Source organism: Bufo gargarizans, chromosome 3 (genome assembly GCF_014858855.1).
Source record: "Bufo gargarizans isolate SCDJY-AF-19 chromosome 3, ASM1485885v1, whole genome shotgun sequence".
NCBI lineage: Eukaryota > Metazoa > Chordata > Amphibia > Anura > Bufonidae > Bufo > Bufo gargarizans.
Genome location: NC_058082.1, coordinates 93,763,942 through 93,787,484, shown reverse-complemented (window position 1 = coordinate 93,787,484; position 23,543 = coordinate 93,763,942). Strand labels below are relative to the sequence as shown.

At 42.7% G+C, this 23,543-nt stretch overlaps 1 protein-coding gene across 2 annotated transcripts in view; it reads left to right on the top strand.

The window, feature by feature from the left end:
* Positions 1-18,457, top strand: part of ELMOD1 (ELMO domain containing 1) — a 131,183-nt gene extending 112,726 nt beyond the window's left edge. Inside the window, exons 8-12 of one of the 2 annotated variants that reach the window (XM_044285988.1) lie at positions 1,365-1,433; positions 2,579-2,602; positions 11,621-11,671; positions 12,427-12,560; positions 13,957-18,457. In XM_044285988.1, coding sequence (XP_044141923.1) covers positions 1,365-1,433; positions 2,579-2,602; positions 11,621-11,671; positions 12,427-12,560; positions 13,957-14,129 — 451 coding nt within the window. In that variant the 3' untranslated portion in view covers positions 14,130-18,457. The remainder of the gene's footprint in view (positions 1-1,364; positions 1,434-2,578; positions 2,603-11,620; positions 11,672-12,426; positions 12,561-13,956) is intronic. The other variant, XM_044285989.1, reaches the window with a different exon arrangement.
* The last annotated feature ends 5,086 nt before the right edge of the window (positions 18,458-23,543 follow it).

The window sequence follows — 23,543 nt, the reverse complement described above, 5'->3', positions numbered from 1 at the left end:
CAATAAAGTTGGCCGTAATGGTCATTTACCAAGCAAGAAGGTGTCGGTGTGGTTATTGGTAAGAAAAGGATTGTGAGGTAGCCTGAGGAGAAATCTTCCATCCTTGAAGTCAATAAATAAAAGAAACATTAATCACCTCACGGATCCCTTGCCACTGCTTATCAGATTTAAGCTGATTTCCACTTTCTTGGTCACGGTTCGACACACAGGTAATTGCAGGAGATCTTGCTCAGCCAGTCACCAGCGGAGGAGGATCAGTTACAGAATTTTGAGATTAATATTCTGAAAATGTTGTGTAATCAGAAAAATGGCTGATGGTGTTATGGAGACTTGAAACATGATGTAACGCACTTTAAGGGGTTGGACAGGGACACACATGGAAGCCACTTATAAGTGGCACTAGAGGGACAAGTTTCAGTTTCTTCTTATTTGAGAAGAGCGGAAGTATTTAAAATATAAAATTGACTACAGTCCATTGCATTCTGTATTCTGTCTTGTTCCAGAATTACAGCCTGTATTATACTCCAGAGCTGCATTCATAATTCTGATCAGGGTTTGGGGGGTACTATTTCTCCTTGGGCGTGAGGAGACTTATAGGCCATACTTGCTTCTCTGGAATTCTGGGAAGAAAGGGATACAAATGGGCTCTTAACAAGCTCTGCCTCTGATGCCACCAGATGTAAGGCAGCTATCCTATAAGTCTATGTTCGACCCTTTAAATACGCCTTGAGAGATGACTCGGATATTAAATAAGCCCGCACCTCATCTGCAGACAGCTGTTTCGGGGTGATTGCCCCTCATCAGTGCAGAGCAGAAAGCACTGGCTTAACTAGCTGAGAGGCCTAAGTCAGGATTTTGGGGGGTACTATCTCTCCTTGGGGAGAGTGCACCTTAATTAGCGTGAAGAGACTTATAGGCCATACATGCTTCTCTGGAATTCTGGGAAGAATGACATGTAAATGAGCTCTTAACAAGCTCTGCCTCTAATGCCACCAGATGTAAGGCAGCTATCTTATAGGACAGCTACTTATAGGATAGCTGCCTTACATCTGGTGGCATTAGAGGCAGAGCTTGTCAAGAGCTCATTTGTAATTCTGATCAGTAACACTGAAGAAGTCCAACTCCCTTACATCTTAGCTGAGTTTTTACTCTCGGAAGACTTTGAGCCAAAGAGTTGCGCTCTGAATCTTGCAGAATTATGTTTGTGACATTGGCTGTAATTCATTATCGAGTTACGAAACAGACTGTAGAAAAATTGTGCTGTTCTTTTCTAGGTAAAATCCAGTGCGATACAACACGTGTTCTAGTTTTTGTTGTTTTAACCCTCTTTGACTTATTTGTGTTGTATTTCTTTTACATTGTAGATACTTTGCAGAAAAAGACACTAACTCCGCTCTTCAGATTCTTTCTGACTCCCTTCAGCCCAAATGCAGGTATAAAGCTACATGTTATTTATGCATCTGGATTGTTAATTTACTTTTTATTAACTGTGGCTTATATATCAGATTTGTGACTTACAGGCTGTCGTGTGTTAGTATTTGTATTACCTGGCATGCAGGATATTTTTTTCCCATCTGAAAAAACAGATCTCAAACGCATGCCAAATGTGCAACAGGATCCTGTTTTTGTTTTTTTTCTGTTCTTCTGATGGATCAGAACAATGGAAAATGAAACGGACATGTGGACTCTCCCTTACTTTTCGGATTCATAGAAAACTCTCCTGGAGATGCAAAATCATGCCATTATGCGTTGCGCTCTAGGAGAAAACTAGTATACTAATGTTAGTTGTTTTCTGGGACTTCAATTTTGATGACCTATCCTAAGGATAGGTCATCAATATCAGACAGGTGGGGGTCGGACTTTCAGTGGCCGTCTGACACCCAGCATCCCCACCAGTCAGCTGGCGCTGGAAACTATGGAGTGAGAAGCAGAAGGTTCTGTCCACTGTGTACTTTCTGATACATATGCAAATGAACCTGAGATGAGTCCTGTCCCTGACTCATCTCACGTACAGGTCTCATCTCAGGTTAATTTGCATATGTATAAAATTGTTTTTTCTACACAATAAAAGCACACAGAGCTATGGGGACTGGTAATTGTGGATGTGCTAGCGGCCATCTAGCAACCCATGTCCTCAGCTCTATACACAAAATCCCCGTTACAGGTTCCCTTTAAGGCAGTGCCACTGACAGACACCATATTTTGCTTGTCTGCTTAGTACCAGAACTGATATGATGTGCTGGACTTGTAAGAAAACTCATATCCTTTGAAAGGGGAGTTGCATCACTAGAGGGTCTGTCACATAGCTACTGTGATTTTTCAGCATTTTTCTTTCTTCTTATTGCGATGTAACTATGTATTTGACAAAACTGTTTAATAAGTTAGCATTATGTGCTAGTAGCGTACCGGGTCCCTCCAGTCTGCTGGAAAATCTCTTTCATGCTCCAAACTATTCTTTCATACTGAAATGATGTGACCCAGTTTTTATAGTGTCTAATGCTTGTATATTGCATTATTTATGCTTTTTATCTTATTTTAGTTGCTTTATTTTCTTTCTTTCTTTGTTTTGCAATTTAAGGGATGTCAGTAAAGAGGACTTCAGGTATACTGTTGTGTTTTACTTTTTGTATTTATTATTATTATTATTATTATTATTATATTATATTTTTTTTTTTGGGGGGGGGGGTGATTTTGTAGCTAAAGATGCATTCCCGTGTGTTAGTTACACAGGCCCTGCTCACACTTGCCAGTTGTGAAGACCTCAAAAACTACTGTAACTAAAACTCGGCTACGAGCCAGGTTCACACGCCAGGTGACAGCTGTATTTCCCGGACGGAACCCTGCATCTCTGAAGTGAACTCGCAGCCAGGGGCATTGCTATGGTTGGGCCCCATGCCTCAATGCATATGTGTTACATTTTCAATCCAACACCCTGGCCCGATTGTTAAAGAATATTTGGATAGACTTCACATTCAGCACTGTCACACCTACATGGTTATACAGCACTACATACCTAGTACGTCCTGTGACGTCTCCTCTGATGTAGACCTTCTCTTTCCTCATCTTCTCCATTTTGCCCAGACGACCCATGATGATTTAGTCTCTGCAAAGTTTTCCACACAGACATGTTAGGTTCCTCACTTTTCTAATATCCTCCACCTCCTGGTGCCCCAACGGTCTTAATAAATGTGCCCCATAGTCCCCAAAGTGCTCCCAAAAGTCCCACTAAGGCCTCATGCCGTGTCCACAAACAGCGGGTCCGCAATATATGGGCACTGTATCACGTATGCGGACCCATTCACTTGAAGGAGCGGTGTAGCACGGAGGCATGGAACAACACGGATGGAAACGTAAAATGTTCTATTTTTTTTTTGCGTTATGGACGAATCATGACTCCATTCAAGTTGAATAAGTCTGGATCCGTCTGCGGAAACCGCTGGATGTGCAATTTGCGGTCCTCAACGCACGGATCAGCCGGCACACGTTCGTGTGCATGAGCCCTAAGGCTACATTCACACGACTATTTTTCCATCCACGTTCAATCTGCATTTTTTGTGGATTGCACACAGACCCATTTATTTCTTTGGGGCTGCAAAAATATCATTTGTGTGCTGTCCGCATCCGTGCAGCCTGCAGATGATAGAACATGTCCTATTCTTGCCCGTTTTTCAGACAAGAATAGGCATTTTAACAATGGAGGCAGCGAATAGTGTGAGATGCACGCGGACCACATCTGTATTTTGCGGATCTGTGATTTGTGGACCGCAAAATGGATAGTCATGTGAATGCTCTTTTATAGTATTAATTGTCTCCCAGAGAGCCTTCACTAATAATAGTGCCCCCTATAGTGATAATGCCCCCACAGAGTACCCCTGTTAGAAGTAGTGCCCTTGATATTGTGCCCAGCAAAATTAATGCCCCCACAGAACCCTCAGTAGTAATAATGCCCTATAGTGAACCCATTAATGATAAAGCTCCCCAAAGTTCCCCCAGTAGTAATACGGCCTCTCCGTAAGGCCCCCTGTAGAGCCCCCAGTAATTAAAATGCTCCCTTGTAGAGCTCCCACTAATTATAATGCCTCCTATAGTGCCCCCAGTAGTTATAATGGCCCTTCCAGTCCCCTCAGTAAGTATAATCACCCTTATAGCGCTTCAGTAGATATAATAGCCCCCCTGTAGTGCTCCCAGTACTTGTAGTACCCCTCTGTAGTGGCCCCAGTTGTTATAGTACTCCCCTGTAGTTATAATGCCCCCTCCACCACATTGTGCCCTAGTACTACCTTCCCCTCCATTCTATGGTGGTATATAGACACCACCACCAGGTATGGTTATTTTTGCACTGTGACAATTTTTTGGGGGGTGTGGTGCACCATATAAAGAGACTGGAATAGGTCAGTCCTGCCTAAAAAAAAAAAAAATCCTATCAAACAGTGTGTGTGAACGTTTGTATATTTTATTGATCTGAAAGTACAATTTTTGGAAAATTTTTAAAAATGCAAGTTTAAGGGTCATATAAAGCAGGGCTTGCATCCGCAGCATAATCAACAATGTACTGCTAGGTGTGAGCAGGCCTTTCTTGGACAATTTTCTAAAATTCACTTTCTTCAAACCCTGAGTTCCATATTTATTTTTATATATATATATATATATATATATATATATATATATATAATTATTATTATTATAAATTAATGGTTTTGCATTTAAAAACTGCTGAGCTATTCGGTATTTCTGATCAGGACTGCATCTTTTCTAAGCTGCCTTCCACCCCTTTGTGCGCGCATTTGGTTACTTACTACCGTGTTGTTGTGCCATTTTGGTAATACACATTAGGGGGGTCATTTACTAAGAAAGCTACACTAGTTTTTGGAATAAAAACATTTGTACAGACATTTTTACACCATTCTTGCCCCTGGGGAGTGAGGAAAGGGGGGGGGGGGTGGCGGGGACCCAGTAAATTCACTAACCATTTACGCCTATTACCAGGTGTAAATGATGATTGAAGAATACTCCAGCCATGGACGGCCAGAGGATGCGCCTAATTTATGACAAAGGCATGAGCCTCATCATAAATGAAGTGCATCCTCCGGCATCGCAGGGGCTATCAGAGATCAGAGTAAAACACCAGTCTTGGATAAATGACCCATATTGATGCCATTCACTTAAATTGGGCTGAGCTGCAATCCTGGGCGCAGTGACGTGCACGAAAACACCGCTGTGCCTGAAAAAACTATTGGGAACGGTTACCATAACTGGTGTAAAGTAGAACTGGCTTTCTTGCCCATAGCAACCAATCAGATTCCACCTTTCATTTTCCAAAGGATCTCTGAAAAATGAAAGGAGGAATGTGATTGGTTGCTATGGGCAGCTAAGCCAGTTTTCCGTCACAACAGTTTGGATAAATCTCCCCTATTAAAGAAGCCACATCGGTCACACGAGCTCTGTGGCTCCTTCATTCTGCTAGTTATTGGGGGCCCTGAGGGCCAGACCACCTCTGTTCACACATCTCATAGATGACTTGTTGTTGATCTGTCCTAAAAAATGTGTATTTCCCCCAAAAACCCTATAAAACCAAATACCAACTGAAAGGAAATGTAACATGCAATTTTTTGAGGGGAGAATGGTTTGATTCTGGTCATGCATATAACTGATACCTCCATTTACAAGCATCATTTAAAGGGGTTGTCCAGGATTAGAAAAACAGGGCTGCTTTATTCTAAAAACAGTGCCACGCCTGTCTATGGGTTGTGTGTGGTATTGCAGTGAATGGAGCTGAGGTGTAATACTGCACACAACCTGTGGAGAGGAGTGGCGCTGTTTTTGGAAGTGGCGCTGTCTTTCTCTAGTCTCAGAAAACACATTGAAAAGGAATTTCAACCATAATCCTAAAAATTACTGTTTAGTAGTAAATCAGGTGCAGGAGCTGTAGACAATGATTTCACCCTATCTCTGTTTTGTTGTGGTGGCCATTTTTGCAGAAGTAACAACAGGAAGGGCAGCCATATTGATAGTCACTTTTGAATGAAAGGGGTTGTCTGACATAAAGTCAGTGCCAGAAGTACGCAGCCCTGACCACTGTGTAGTGGAGGGTGCTGGTCACTGCAGCGCTGCTCTTATTGACTTCAGTGGGGCTAATGGGAGCGCTGTCTGTGTCAGCCATAGAGAAGAGAATACAGTGGTGGACCGATATGCACACTAACCTCCATAGTAGGGGTTCACAGCGGTATCATTTTGTAATGTAGCACTGTTAAAGGGCATCTGTCAGCAGTTTTGTACCTATGACACTGGCTGACCTGATACATGTGCACTTGGCAGCTAAAGGCATCTGTGTCGGTCCCATGTTCATATGTGCCCGCATCGCTGAGAAAAATTATGTTTTATTATACGCAAATGAGCCTCTAGGAGCAACTGGGGCGTTACCATTACACCTAGAGGCTCCGCTCTCTCTGCAACTGCCGCGCTCTCTCCAGTTCAATTGACAGGACCAGGTGTGATCATGTTTTCGCTGTCTGGTCCTGTCAATCAAAGTGCAGAGGGCACAGCAGTTGCAGAGAGAGCAGAGCCTCTAGGTGTAATGGCCACGCCCCCGTTGCTCCTAGAGACTCATTTGCATATATGAAAACATCATCTTTCTCAGCAGTGTGGGCACATGTGAACATGGGACCAACACAGATGCCTTCAGCTGCCAAGTGCACATGTAACAGGTCAGCCAGTGTCATAGATACAAAACTGCTGACAGATGGCCTTTAAATCTTTATAGATACCACTCATCTACATGAAGAAGGGAAAACAGATGATGTCCCTCTTGATGTTAATTATACATACATTGCGCTCTTTTTCAGTCTGCCAGAAAGACATTTTGGGGACATTTGTAAAAAAAGAAAAAAAAGAAAAAAAAGAGCAGTGTTGCCATAGAAACAAATCGGGTTCATTCATTTGTGAATTGAAGCGTTGTCTATGTTAGTGCAATGTTCTTGCTGTTGTTTCTTAGCCTCCCACAACTTTCCGTGTACATTTGCTTCTATCCATGTTTCCCATGATGCATCTTTGTGTTACGATCTAAACCTAGCATGACGGGGTGTTTGATGTCAAAAGGATATACAGATGTAGCAGAGTTAACAGTCACATTCGGTTATGACTGTGACTGTTAACTCTGCTACATCTGTATGGTGCAATATCATGATTGGTTTCTCTGTCTCATTCTTACACAGGCCAACGTGGGAGATACTGGCGCAGTCAAGAATAAAATAAGGCTGGGGATAACAGAGCAATTCTGGCCGTAACACACATCACACAGCCAAAGACCGCAACGTTACAATGTGACTGTATTCTATTTCAAAGCAGAATGAAAATGAATGGCATCACGTTGTGACCTGCAAGTCGCCCCCACCCGATAGTCGCAAGAAATCCAGCAGGTTTGGATTTCTTGCGTCCAGGAGGTCGCTGTTGCCGCATCTTGCAGGTCGCAACATGACCCTATTTACTTTCACTGCTATGCTGCCGTCTTCGGTCATGTGATGTGTCACGGCCCACGCCTTATTCCTTCATCGGCAAACATGGTTTTTTTTATCTATTGTGTTGGGTTTTTTGTTTTCTTTGAAAGAAATGTTCCTAGAACTGTCTCTAACCAAGTGTGTGGTAAACAGAGGTGGACTGGGAACTTTAAGTGGCCCTGGGAAATCTAAACTAAAAGTGGTCCCATGTTGTAGGCCCATCCAAATTGACAGAAGGTGGGGCAACACAAGTAGATGAGGCCATTACAAGTTGGCAGGGTCAGTAATACCATAGTGCAGCACATAATACCGGTACCTCCTCAGAAGCTGTCCTTCTTTGGTGGCCATTAATATCAGCCACGTTCTGTCCTCCTCCTCCAATTGTCTCTGATATGGAGCAGGGGGCATAGGAGGTGAGATGCCACAACACCAAGCAAACCCTACAGTTCAGCATGTTGCCTGGACTTTCTCTAATAACGCGAATAACGACCCCTATAGTTCCCCCGGTAGTGTGTACCTGGCCAGTGGCAGTGAGGAGAGCTCGGGTGGCCCTATAGGCATCGGGCCACCTGGAAAATTTCTTGTAGAGTCTATGGACAGTCCGCCCCTGATGGTAAATGGACTGTAGCAGGGGTGTCAGTGATTTCTGTGTTGTCAAAATATATATATATATATATACCATGTCTCTGCCACACCAATAAACTGGCATGAAACTAAAACATAATGGGGCAGAAATGTGCGGCAGTAATGGTGAGGTGGAAAGCTCTCAAGAACGGCTCCCGTGTCAAGGATAGCAAATTGCACATGTGAAGCCTTCTCCATGCATTGGTATGGCACTTCCACAAATAGCCGTGTGCCGGCCTGGCTTTCTTCAGAAGGATGGCCACATATTTACGGTTTCCTCTCCATTCAATGCTATGGGACTTCCAAAAACAGCCGAGTACGCTTGCTCAGTTATTTTCAGAAGTCCCATAGTAGTGAATTGAGAGGAGAAGAGATTTATACCATATCCTATCACTATGCCATATATATACAGATAGGACAACCCCTTTAATACTGATGCCCTACAGGAGGTATCTAGGGTCCTGAGGGGACTAGTGGCTGTGAGGGTGGGTGGGTGGAGCCTGAGGGGAGGCGTGGCTGTGGTGAGAGAGAAGAGTAAGGAGGTGACTACTCTGTAATAAGTGTAACAGTGGGGAGGCCAGGGCAACAATAGCGGGTATCTCCTATGGATAAAACAGCCCTGCTATCTGCTAGAAAAAAATTCACATAGCGAAGTAAATATCTCCTCGCATTTATTGTGGGTAGAGTTCCCCTTTAAGGCAATATTCTCTAACCTTGTTTACATCATTCTATTCTAGTTCTAGTTGTGCCTTTCAAGTAGTACTTGATTTGCTGTAAATGCCAGACCATCCACCCACAGCCCGTACTCCGCACACAGCATAAAAAGGAATAAATTGCAATCCATTAGTCTGTCTGAAACTCTCAGATGTTGCATTTTAAGGTCATTGCCCCAGTTTTGAAATAACTAAGTAAAACCTTTTACAGTAGAAGCTCTCAGAATTTCTCAGTGATTGGAGACTGAAGCCCTTTGGCCATAAAAATCATGAACATTGTGGGTATGTACATTGTCATGTAATGTGCAGTAGGGGCATATACCTAGGAGCTTTTAAAAGAATCACTGTACTTTCACAAAACTTTACATAAATCAGTAGTACAAGCGACCACAAAAAAACTTTGTAACAAAAGGGAGCAGGAAAGCATAGAGAGCCATCAAAAGCAGAATCAGAGCTCTGACGAATATATGTCAGATTCAGCAGGATCAGCAGCTAGGTGAAGGACTTACACAGGCTCTGCAGGAGCAAAATAGTAGGAATTTCTTGACGGTCTATCTAAAAAGGTGCTTCGTTTTCCATTTAGGAAGCAAATGTGTTCCGTATCAGTGAGTGTGGACCTAGTGTGCTACCCAACCGATTTGACTTTGGGCTAACCCTAAGGCCCCTTTCACACGGGCGAGTATTCCGCACGTATGCGATGCGTGAGTTGAACGCATTGCACCCGCACTGAATCGCGACCCATTCATTTCTATGGGGCTGTTCACATGAGCTGTGATTTTCACGCATCACTTATGCGTTGCGTGAAAATCGCAGCATGCTCTATTTTGTGCGCTTTTCACGTAACGCAGGCCCCATAGAAATAATGGGGTTGCGTGAAAATCGCAAGGAAGTGCGGATGCGGTGCGATTTTCACGCACGGTTGCTAGGAGACGATCGGGATGGAGACCCGATCATTATTATTTTCCCTTATAACATGGTTATAAGGGAAAATAATAGCATTCTGAATACAGAATGCATAGTAAAATAGCGCTGGAGGGGTTAAATTTTTTTTTTAACTCACTTTAGTCCACTTGATTGCACTACCGGCATCTCCTTCTGTCTTTATCTTAGCTGTGTGGAGGAACAGGACCTGTGGTGACGTCACTCCGGTCATCACATGATCCATCACCATGGTAAAAGATCATGTGACGGACCATGTGATGACCGGAGTGACGTCACCACAGGTCCTGTTCCTCCACACAGCTAAGATGAAGACAGAAGGAGATGCCGGCAGCGCGATCAAGTGGATTAAGGTGAGTTAAATTATTATTATTATTTTTTTAACCCCTCCAGCGCTATTTTACTATGCATTCTGTATTCAGAATACTATTATTTTCCCTTATAACCATGTTATAAGGGGAAATAATACAATCTACAGAACACCGATCCCAAGCATACGCGATTTTTCTCACGCGAGTGCAAAACGCATTACAACGCTCGTGTGAAAGAGGCCTAAGGGCGTTATTCTGTGCTCCCCCGGTATTCACCCTTGAATCCCTGTACAGGGATCTGGACTTTGCTGCAGGGGAGCAACCAGATTGCTTCTTCCTGGATAGCCCCGGTGGGGCAGCTGACAGCTGACTCACTGGGGTCAGGGACTTCGGTGTAAGCATCTGGAAATCAGGATGCAGAAAATGCAGGAAAACCACAGAAGCAGTCTGAACAGGCACTAAGGCTTAAATGTAAGATTAAGGATCTAGACAGAACACTTGTACTACTGTATAGCTGGTAGGAGACACATTATAAACTGGCTGGCAGGGTCATAATGAAGACACAGACAAGGCAGGCAGGCTGGATGCTTGGTAGGGATACAGACAAGATGGATAGGGTTAAACTTAAACATGAACAGAACTAAAAACTAAAAGTTAAGGGACACACAGACATACAGGGGATACAAGGCTGGAGAACAGACAGGAGCAAATGCAGGCAAAATGCAGGAGAATCACAGAAGCACCTTTACTGGTCACCAGGAAACCTTAAAGCTCAGGCATCCTCTGCTTGGAGAGGGACTCCTAGCCATTTGATTGCAAGTGCGTGCACTGTCCGTTTAGGAGTCCACAGGTGAGGGCACCCTAAAGGGACCAGAGGTCGGAGTACTAGGCAGAAGCATGGAGGCAGCAGCCAGGTGAGTAGTGTTGTGTCCGTGCCCACCAGCCACCATGGGCAGCTGTCCTAACTAAATGTGTTAAAGTGGCCATAGCCTTAAAAAGGACCTGACGCTATTTTGGTTTCTTTTGAGAACACTGAAGCTACAGTATTCTGCTGAGTCTTTCAGATTAAAAAACCTGACTAACAGCCATTCTGTAAAGTAGAGGTTCTAGAGAAGAGGCCTTATCAGTTGTAATACATTTAAAATGGGGGTATCTATTGAACATGTACAAAATGCATATAAAATACCATCATAAAAGTCTATTATTGATGTTAGTGATTAAAATATAAAACACTTGAGGTATGTCCGGTTCAATGTACAGGAAGAACAAGCGACTGCGCTGTCACCACTAGTTTACCTACGATACATTGCATATGGTTTCTTTAGAATAATTTTATGTGAATACCAAAAACCCTCACAATTATTGTGCTGCAGTATCCGGTGGTTCTTTTCCCAACCGTAACATTTCTGCCTGCGTCAGAATGCGGCCTAAGTGTTGGTTTAACATCCCACCCATCTTGATGTGTCTGTGTGTTTTATACGTTTCTAAGCTTTTATCCACTTGATTTGCTAATTTGATCTCTTTCTTTCTTTCTCTTTAGTAAAATCAGCAAAATGGAATGGGAAATGAAAAAGTTTGACAAGGCCATTGGGTATGTTTATAACAGAAAATGTGGAATATAACAAGGGGACATCCTCTACATCCCGAGGAAAGGTTCTTTACTGAAAGAGCAGTGAGACTGAGGAACTCACTAAAAGACTTCAAGATGGGTCTGGATGTATTATCTCCTGCTGCAGTGAGAAGGGCTGAGACCAGGAGATATAGCGCGGCACAGATGACAGGTCTCAGCGCTTGGAGAGCACAGGCCAAGCCCTGAGACCAGGAAAGCCTGCGCAAGTAGACATGTCTATACCTGATGTCTAGCGCTGTCAATCCAGGAGATGGGTGGAGGGCTTGAAGGTGAAGGGGTTAAACAAAATTGGTGCTCTGAAGGCCGGCCGGCCAGTTAGGTCATTAGCATAGAAATAAAATGTGTTTTTCTCAGCAATGGGGCCACGGATAGTCATAATAAAGGTATTGTTTTTATCAGCATGAACAACCCTACCAGGCTGTATGCCTGGTTTAATAGGGTTGATCATGCTGACAGAGACTCTTTAATACAGTCTTTAGTTCTGAGTGCGCAATGCATTTATTACATATTGTATTTAATGTGTATTTCTGCGTTAATAAGTCAGCCTGCCCTGGGTATTTTACGATATATATAATCATAAGACATGAAATTGTAAAAAAAAAAAAATGGATACCAGTCTGGTCCCTTTTCTACTGATTTATTGATGAAGATTACTGGGGTTGAATTTGTATATCATATATATTCTTTTGAACAACTTTTACTTTCATATCCTACAGATACTCCTTTGCCATTGTTGGAATTAATATTACTGACCTGGCCTACAACCTGCTGATAAGTGGGGCTCTCAAGACACATCTGTACAATGTGGCCCCAGAAGCTCCGTCCTTGCATCATTTCCAGCAAACTTTCTGTAAGTATTTGTTATGGCAGTGGGTTTGGAACCACTGTATTAACCAACAGTTTTGACTTTGGGTCTTATCATGGCAGTCCCCTGCTATTAAATCTATAATCCTTATACAGGGATCTGGATTTCGCTGCAGGGGAGCAACCAGGCTGCTACCTTCAGGAGTAGTCTCTGTGTGGTTGACAGCTGACTCATGGGGCTTGGGGTTAGAGACAAAGGGCTCCGAGGGGTCAGCAAAATCGTATTCAGGGACAGGCCAAGGCCAGGGCAGGCAGAGTACATGCAATATTGTAAATGGTCTGAAGGCAGGCAGCAAAGAGTCAATACGGAGGTCAGACATAGGTCAGGTTGGGCAGCAGAGGTTTGAATCCAGGAATCCGCCATAAGTCAGTACACAAACAGATACAGCTCACTTTTGCAGAATCTAGTAAGCTAGAAAATCTATTGTGCAGACGCCCTCCTATCGGGGAAGGTGCCTTAAGTACCCAAAGGTGGCCAGTCCTAGGCTGGGGTAAATTAGGGTGTGCGTGCACTGGCCCTTTAAGAGCCAGAGGGAGAGAGCCTGTGCCCTATATGTAGAAGGAAGAGGCCTTGGCCTTTTTGATGGTATCTGAATAAAAATCATAAAGAGAAAACGTACATATAACACAGTCAGGATCATTGTACAGTGTATTTCTGTAGCAATAGGTGGAGATTTTGTACAGTTCTGAAATCAGGACCAAATGCTAAATTTAGGTATATAGCCTGAACAGACATTGGTTTGACAGTGGGGTATAAGGCCCATACATTGTGGTCAGTACACAGGAAATAGTGGATCAAAAACAGGTATCAGGTTATGTTTTTGCAGCATGTGGAGTACGGATCCAAGGAAAGTTTATAGGATCCATACTCTGCATGCTGCAAAAGCAGAGCCAATGCAAGCCGAAGGTGCAGAGTGCTCCGAGAAGCGCGGTGCACCTTCCATGCTTTGAGTGATGTTTGGTCTGGTTTTGAAAACACATTTTCAAATACCATATTAAATGCTCCGTTCAGGACCCTGTAACCAGGAAAGAGAGTGGTTACAAAGAGTGCATCCAACTCTGGAGGACCCAACACATCCATGCAGCCCATTGATTTCATATTGAACACTTTCTTCTGGATTCCCACACAGTTTACACCTGATCTGTTGGGTCCTACAATCTGTGTTGTCTCCATTAGTAGTGCAGTGGTATCCATTCTATTGTTATCTCTTAGGAACCATTTTTGGTTGGGTTGACTATAGTGTTCTCTTATGAAGTCCAGACAGAAGTATTTACACCCATTTTCGTATATCTACTGATGGGAACCTCCAGAAATGGATATATGAATATCCACAGCCCTTGGTTTGGTGCCTAAATAACCATTTTGAAATGTTTCATCCTAGGTTTTCTTATGCATGAGTTTCATAAATTTTGGATTGAAGAAGATCCCTTGGACATAATGGAGTTCAATCGTGTGCGCAACAAGTTTCACAAGCGTATCTTAAAGCAGCTTCAGAAGACGGACATGGCTTTGTGTCCCCACTTCGCGGCCTCGGAAAGCTTGGTCAACGTGTAGTCATCTACATTGTAGAATTCCAGATCACTGCCTCACTGTTGTGTTCATTATCATGGCGGCCGTGCTGTATGACCACAGCGATTGTATGCATGCTTTTTTTGGTAAAGTACTCATCTCTGTTTTGATGATAACATATAAATCCCTCGGCTTTTAGGTGTCACGGGATTTGCTCATTTTAATGGTTGCGCATATTGCGGGTTACGCAGTGTTATATTTTCATCTGACATTAGAGTTTTCTATTTTTTTAGAGTGTATTTTTTTCTCATAGGTAAACATTGAGGAGTTGTATTTATGTTTGACCAAGCCAGCACTTGTACTGTAAGCATTTTATGATCCCTAAAATTTCTACTGACCTGTTGCTACGTTTTACATAACTGAAATGTCTTATATACTGTATATACACTGCTTCACCATTCTACAGCCTAAACATAATCTATAGTTGTGTCGCAAGAAGGTAACAAGTGCTAATAGGAACAGCTTTAAGGGGCTAAAGTGAAGGAAATTTGTGTAAGTGCCCCTGTTTGTTCCTCCCCCAATACTCCCTCAATTGAGTATTCTGTAGCTATAAGGTCCAAATGATAAAGACTCCAGTTCTGTAATTCTAGATGATAGATGGCCATGGTAAGGTCACATTGCTCTGTAGTTATGTATAGCAGGGCTCTCAAATTTCTAAGATAATGCTCCTTCTTCTGCATTAGTTCATGTTGGCACTGTATACAAAAAGTTGTCTCGAAAATTCCTTGCCATAAGGCGGCTTATTTTTCACCATTACCTCTACCTTATGTTCTTCCTTAACTTGCACCAGGTATTAAAATTGGTTGTCTGATTTAGAAAACCTATTTTCAAATACCCTACTGAGGAATTATGAATTTTTTGAGAGGTATTCCCTGTTGAGGACCCTCATCTATTTTCTAGATTATAGAGTGGCTACAAAGAGTGACTCTCATTCAAGAGGGTCCACCGCATACATGCATTACACCAACAGCCCACTGCTTTCAGTGGACACCAAGTAATGCTTAATTTCACCTGTGGTGGTACTGCAGGATAATTGATCACTTGCTGCTGGGTTCTCCTGCAGTTTACAGTTCATCGCTGGCGGTCTCAGCGGTAGACTGTATGTGACCAGTTTATCTTCAGGGGACCTTAAATGGACGACCTCTTTAGGCAGACCATGCATGTTTTTCTCATAATAACCCACCATACTAATAATAATGAAAGTGAGTAATTATCAGACATGGTGGAAACAATCCAAGTTGGGCTAATTTTATGGGCATTTTTGAACTCCAATGACCGGCTCCACTGGAGCCAGAGCTCATTTAGTCAGTCATCCAGAGGGGTGATCTATGATGGCCAAATTAGCAGGATCTATGTGCGCTTGGTAGTATTAGGAAATGGTTTACTGCTCTTTGTTCTAGAATCTAGATATTCTAAACCATCATGGACATTATAACTATATACCATATGTATTGAGGAACACAAGAATGTAAACCAATAAGGAAAAGTTTCATAGTCTCAAAAGTCAGGACCATCCAAATATCTGTAAGATGTATAATTTTGGTATAATGTAATAATTTTCATTAATTGTATCACTGATTCCATCTTACGTCTGAAAAAAATTATATTTAGGTGCTTACTGGCCTTATGGCTTGTATAATACTTTAAAAAAAAAAGTGAATCTTTTTATTGGCTTCCACATACTGGTGGTGCACTTCTCCCAAAGAAACCATCGGGTTAGACAGAGCAAGGATAAGGTGAAGTAGGCATCCATTTTTGGTACCATTGAGAAAGCTGGTGTTGAGCTGGTAAAGGAGCTGTAGGAACCACCAGACCTTGCCTACAGATATGATGTACGTTGGCCAGTTTGACCCTGCACAAGTATGGAGGTAACAGAGTAGTATTACATGAGGAAAGTCAAGGACTGAGGCTTGGAGGTCACATTCTGAACCCCTCTACTTGGGGCACCAAGAAAGCTTGTGCTGCTTCTGATGTCCGACAGGAAAAATTCAACCCATCCAACCTTTGTTTCATTGATGGCAGCCCTCAGGCAACAGTTTGTTAGTCCCCATAGACTTTACTTATGATGTAAGTTAGATAGCTGTCACCTGAAAACTTGTTCAAAGTCTCTCCTGAATCCCTCATACACAATCTTGGCAGAAAGCCACTGCCTGAGAACAAAAGGATCAAGCATGTTGAACTACAACGACCTAGTCCTTCTCTCTTCGCAAGCATATATTAACCCCATCAGTAATTTAACCAGAAAATTTCCTTACCAAGGTGACATCAATTACCTTAGAGCAGTTTCCACCTTCTAATATACGGTATTTTTGCCCAGAAAAGTTCTCAGAGTATATCACAGTATATTATATCTACGATCTCTTCTTAACACTAGATAAATAAATCTATTTTGTCAGGATACAAACTCTTTGGGAGTAAATTTTGATGTAAAGCATTATATTTTACAAACTTTTTAACAATTATTGAACACTTTGTATATTTGTCTATTTTAGAGACATTTCTCAAATTTTAGAAAGATGAGGAATAATCTCTTTACAACAGTGTTAATTGAGTTAATTAGATGCGCAATAGAGGGAGCAGACATTCAAAGTGTCCCTGTACTTTTGATACATCTTGGTGACATATCAAAGTTTTTTTGATCATTGGGGATCCAAGCCCTGAAATCCCACCAGTCGCTGGAAGGAGGAAAGAGAAGTACTCACACTGAGAGCTGGAGAGCACACTGCTGGAAACGGACTGGAGACCGACTCATATTGAGCTTGTCTTCAGCAGTTAGGAGATACAGTGGTCTGTGTGAGCAATCAGTGGGGGTGTCATGGCCAGGACCACTACCGATCAAATCCTTTCTTATGTCACTAGGACATATCAAAAGTTAGTTAGTTTTTTAAAGTACAAGTCCTCTTTAAATTACATTTGGAACCCTGTACCTTGGGAACTCAGACGCTCCTCTCACAATTTTACTAGATGAAGCTGTTTCCCTATATGGATACTATACAGCTGTACATGCAGGGAGATCCACAACAGCTGAAAAGCAACCAGTTGAAGACCGCTGCTGGATAGTGTGCCATTATAAGGTGGAGTATGTATCAGTAGCAATAAGTCTGGACTTTTTGTATTTTCTCTTGAGGATGATTCACTAGTCTTCAGACTGGCTTTCTCAATTACAGTGACTTGTACAAGAAATCCCCTGCATTAAATACTGGTGACTCATGCTTCAGTCAGCATAATCTGTCAACAGATAACTGATTATGCTAACTGAAGCATGAGTCACCAGTAGCTTTGCACCAGGAGTTGTCCCTCTGGGTTGCATATCGTAGAGAGATGCATTTAGTGATGAAATATTATATCACATTGATTTATTTATATAGTGCATAATACAGACTTAGAGCCTTACGAATCAAAATAAGTAGCCTTGTGACCCGTTATCAACCAGCTCAACATTCACTTTTTAGAAACTAGGAAAAAGGAGCTAAGGAATTTCTTTGCTGTGGAAAACACAACAATTTTTTCGAGATTGCCAGGGCATTTTGGGAGTTGTAGTTTTGAAACAGCTGGAGAGTCACAGGCCTTCTGCACACAACCGTACCTATTTTTGTGGTCTGCAAAATGCGGATAACGACCGTGGGCATCCTGCATTTTCGATTCCACAGTATGTTTCAAATGCCTATTTTTGTGCGCAAATTTGGAGAAGAATAGGACACGTTAGATTTTTTTAAAAAAATTGCAGGACCACGGAACGGTGCTGTCCGCATCTTTTGTGAAAAGAATGGACCAAAACTATGGTATTGTGCATGAGGCCTTATACAGGATGAATGAAAAGTTCCTGGCATGAAAAGATTTCTTTAGAAACAGATATTTCATAAAGGAAAACTCTGAGCAAAAGTGATATGTTGTGTAATGCGGGGGTGACTAGAAACAAAATGTGCCCAGCATCATTTCCCTTGGGGCTCTTTCTGTAGTGAAGTATAAATGTAAAAAATAGGTGATTTTGCTTTTTTATCCTCCCCAAAAGGGGCACATAACCAGAGAATGGTACAGCATGGATCAAAGACAAAAGGCCATCGGGAGCAAATCTACAAGGAAGCATTTTCTATAATGTTACCCATTGACACCCATTCATCCCAGTGTAACAATGTGGCAGTGGCTGACTTGTACAGGTTTTTCCCATGATATAAAGAACCAGTTTCTGTTCTGCTCATATTCATGCTTTTTTATTGAATGTTGCATCATTTCTGAATATGGTGTCACTCGACCGTGTGATCTCATTTACCAGAATTCATTTTTGTTTTGGATTTCAGGCTTCTAACTGTGATATCAATTGAATAAATTTCATGACATTCCAAACATAAGTGTAATTATATATTTTTTTTTACACTAATAAACTACCCTGGTAACACTAGAGGAGGTCTGCTTAACTAAGAGATCCCCTCACTGATTTGCCAATGGCGGATAGAAACTAATGTATAAAGAGCATCTCTTGCTCTGAAGGACTTGTCACATCCATGAATTACACTTCCAGCCAATTAATTTCAGTGAGAAATGCTTAACTTCTCCTGTGGTGGCGCTGTAGGAAATGTACATGCTTTATGCCTGGTTCAACTACAAACCCGATTCCAAAAAAGTTGGGACACTAAACAAACTGTGAATAAAAACTGAATGCAATGATGTGGAGATGGCAAATGTCAATATTTTATTTGTAATAGAACGTAGATGACAGATCAAACGTTTAATCTGAGTAAATGTATCATTTTAAAGGAAAAATACGTTGATTCAAATTTTCACGGTGTCAACAAATCCCCAAAAAGTTGGGACAAGTAACAATAAGAGGCTGGAAAAAGTAAATTTGAGCATAACGAAGAGCTGGAAGACCAATTAACACTAATTAGGTCAATTGGCAACATGATTGGGTATAAAAAGAGCTTCTCAGAGTGGCAGTGTCTCTCAGAAGCCAAGATGGGTAGAGGATCACCAATTCCCACAATGTTGCGCAGAAAGATCGTGGAGCAATATCAGAAAGGTGTTACCCACCGAAAAATTGCAAAGACTTTGCATCTATCATCATCAACTGTGCATAACATCATCCGAAGATTCAGAGAATCTGGAACAATCTCTGTGCGTAAGGGTCAAGGCCGTAAAACCATACTGGATGCCCGTGATCTCCGGGCCCTTAAACGACACTGCACCACAAACAGGAATGCTACTATAAAGGAAATCACAGAATGGGCTCAGGAATACTTCCAGAAACCATTGTCAGTGAACACAATCCACCGTGCCATCCGCCGTTGCCAGCTGAAACTCTACAGTGCAAAGAAGAAGCCATTTCTAAGCAAGATCCACAAGCTCAGGCGTTTTCACTGGGCCAGGGATCATTTAAAATGGAGTGTGGCAAAATGGAAGACTGTTCTGTGGTCAGACGAGTCACGATTCGAAGTTCTTTTTGGAAATCTGGGACGCCATGTCATCCGGACCAAAGAGGACAAGGACAACCCAAGTTGTTATCAACGCTCAGTTCAGAAGCCTGCATCTCTGATGGTATGGGGTTGCATGAGTGCGTGTGGCATGGGCAGCTTGCATGTCTGGAAAGGCACCATCAATGCAGAAAAATATATTCAGGTTCTAGAACAACATATGCTCCCATCCAGACGTCATCTCTTTCAGGGAAGACCCTGCATTTTTCAACAAGATAATCCCAGACCACATTCTGCATCAATCACAACATCATGGCTGCGTAGGAGAAGGATCCGGGTACTGAAATGGCCAGTCTGCAGTCCAGATCTTTCACCTATAGAGAACATTTGGCGCATCATAAAGAGGAAGGCGCAACAAAGAAGGCCTAAGACGATTGAACAGTTAGAGGCCTGTATTAGACAAGAATGGGAGAGCATTCCTATTTCTAAACTTGAGAAACTGGTCTCCTCGGTCCCCAGACGTCTGTTGAGTGTTGTAAGAAGAAGGGGAGATGCCACACAGTGGTGAAAATGGCCTTGTCCCAACATTTTGGGGATTTGTTGACACCATGAAATTCTGATTCCACATATTTTTCCCTTAAAATGGTACATTTTCTCAGTTTAAACTTTTGTTCCGTGATTTATGTTCTATTCTGAATAAAATATTAGAAGTTGGCACCTCCACATCATTGCATTCAGTTTTTATTCACGATTTGTATAGTGTCCCAACTTTTTTGGAATCCGGTTTGTACATATGACTGCTGCTCTTTGGAGGTCCCAGTGGACAACCCTTGGTCGTGCACAGCTAATTCTCGATTTTACTCCATGGACACTGAGGCAGCTGTTGTAATGTTATGGGCTACTTTATGGTTATAGGAGACAAAGAAATGCACACAAATCCAAGTTTTCTGAAAAATGGGTTTAATGATTCATCAGTACAGAATAGTAGTGAAAATAATGAACAAAATAGTTTAGATAATCATCTGTCAGCAGTTTTGTACCTATGACACTGGCTGACCTGTTACATGTGCACTCGGCAGCTGAAGGCATCTGTGTTGGTCCCATGTTCATATGTGTCCGCATTGCTGAGAAAAATGATGTTTTAATATATGCAAATGAGCATCTAGGAGCAACGGGGGCGTTGACGTTACACCTAGAGGGTCAGCTATCTCTGCAACTGCTGTGTCCTCTGCACTTTGATTGACAGAATCAGGTGTGATGATATTTTCACTGCCTGGCCCTGCCAATCAAAGTGGAGAGTTGTGGCAGCTGCAGAGAGAGCTGAGCCTCTAGGTGTAACGGCGAAACACCCACCATTTTTTCTCACCAATGTGGGCACATATGAACATGGGACCAACACAGATGCCTTCAGCTGCCAAGCGCACATGTAACAGGTCAGCCAGTGTCATAAGTACAAATCTGCTGACAGATGTCCTTTAAAAGGTGTGTTCCAGGACTTTGTTATTGATGGTCTATCCTTAGCATAGGCAGGGGTCCAACACCCTTTATCAGTGCCCGGACCACATAGCTCTATGCACTGAGAGGTACATGGAGCTGATTACTGCAGAGCTGCTCCTATTGAAGTGAATGAGAGCAGTGCTACAGTAATGAGCTCCATATACTACACAATGGACGGAGCTGTGTACTTCCAGCGCCAAATTCTGGTGCCAGAGCTACACAAAAACATCTGATCAATGGGGGTGTCAGTGATGGACCTCCACCAGGCAGATATTGATGGCCTATCCAATAGCCCATCAATAACAAAATCCTGGAATACCCTTTTAATGTGCCTATATTCCTTAAATAGCTTATATTCAATAGCCTATATTCCTTAAATCGTCTGAAAGCTCATTTGACTATCTGCTATCTTTCCTAACTCCGCCATGCGCTTGCACGCTATGCAACAACAGGTAGGGAACAGTGCAGACCTAACCTCCACCCACACCACTGTCCCTACCTACTTGGATGATCCGCCTTAAACTGTGACCCCCAACTGGGCAATGGTCCCTGTCCTGACTATGTGCACAGGACCTATTTAGAGGAGACAAAAAGGGGAACAGACAGGCCAAGTCAACAACAGACAATACCGTCAGAACCAAGGAAGAAGCAATGCAGAGTAATGTACCAAGCAGGGTCAAAACCAGGAGGTAACATCAGAATCGGCAGTCAGAGACAAAGCATCAGAAGTCTAGGAATCCACTTGAAACACAAACTAAGGCCTTGTTCACACGAACGTATGGTTTTTATAGTTTTTTGCGGTCCGTTTTATACGGATCCGTTGTTCCGTTTTTGAGTTCCGTTGTGTTTCCGTTTATGTTTTTCCGTATGCAGTGTCCCAGGGGGTCAGTAGTGTGTGCTGGGCTTTGTAGTGCAGATTGACCACTAACCTGGGATCCACTGTCGTCTTCAATTGGGGCAAACACTGGAACAGGCAGGTAGTTAAAGAGTTCGTGACGCCAGTGTCAATTAAACGGTGACACGCCGTGTAAAGTATGGTGGAAGAATGAAGCAAGCACAGGATAGCCAACAAAAACTGGAACTTTTACTGAATATCAGTCAGGATAATACATGGACACAGGAAGAGCACAGTTCCATAAAAGACGGTTGGTTTCTTATAGCAATACAGGTGGTTCTTGGGAGTTACAGAATGGCCGGTCTTAGCGATGAATTTTACAGAGTGTTGATTTACAGGAGATGCAGTACAGGCGGCTTGCACACTATTCCTGTCTGGTCCCGCTATATGTGAATTTCTCCAAGGTCTAATGCCCTTTATCTGGCGTACCCTTGAAGCTGTCCTTATCTAGTACCTCCTCTGTTATCTTGAGTACCTCTCGCTTTATCTGATCGGCCTCTGTGGTAATCTGTGTCTTGGCTTGTGGCTCACTTATGCTGCTTCAGCTGAACGGATGGTGACTCAGGAGGGGAACCTTTTCCTTGGATCCGGAACCCGGTTACAGGGCCTTTACTACCCTCTCCTAGCCGACAGGCTTCAGGCCTGCTATGCTCTCACAGGCCCATAGCCTTGCTTTCTCTCAGACACAGGATCATTTCTGACCTCTGCTTCCCACTGTCTGTCTCCTCTCTGCTACTACTTCCTGACTGGGCCTTATATAACCTAGGGTTCCCTAGCTCCCTCTAGTGACTCAGAGCTGGAACTACACCCTAGCCGGCCTGCAAATGCACCTTTCACAGTAACAGGAAAATACATAGCATGACATTATAAGATATTCTATACCAACTTCCCCATAAATACAGGGGGAACGACAGTACCCAAGTGACCCTTCAGTAGTGACGGGCATCTCGCTCCTGTACACTACACGTATGCCATGTACAGTATACAGTAATTACATAGAAAAAATGGGGCTGGGCATAACCTTTTTAATAGATGGTGCAGAAAAAACGGAATGGATATGGAAGACATACGGATGCATTTCCGTAAAAACAGACACACGAGCCAACTACAGTTCCTTTACGGATGCAACGGATGCAACTTTTTTCACAAGGCCTAAGCATGTGAGACCAGAAGACCAAATCACAGGCAACTGTGGCCAGCAGTTGGCAGTTTAAACATCCCGCCTTCAGGAAGCACTTGATGCTGGTGCCGACACTGATTGGCCCGGCGTCCTTGCTCCCTAATAGGCCAACCAGCTCCACTGTCAGCCACAATGATAGAGTGACGCCGGTGGCACAGGCATAGCATGGCCAGACTTGTTGCGGGAGCGCAGCTGACTAAATACATGGCATGCTAGGCTTGGCTGAACATACAGGTCCTTCTAAAAAAATTTGCATATTGTGATAAAGTTAATTATTTTTTGTAATGTACTGATAAACATTAGACTTTCATATATTTTAGATTCATTACACACAACTGAAGTAGTTCAAGCCTTTTATTGTTTTAATATTGATGATTTTGGCATACAGCTCATGAAAACCCAAAATTCCTATCTAAAAA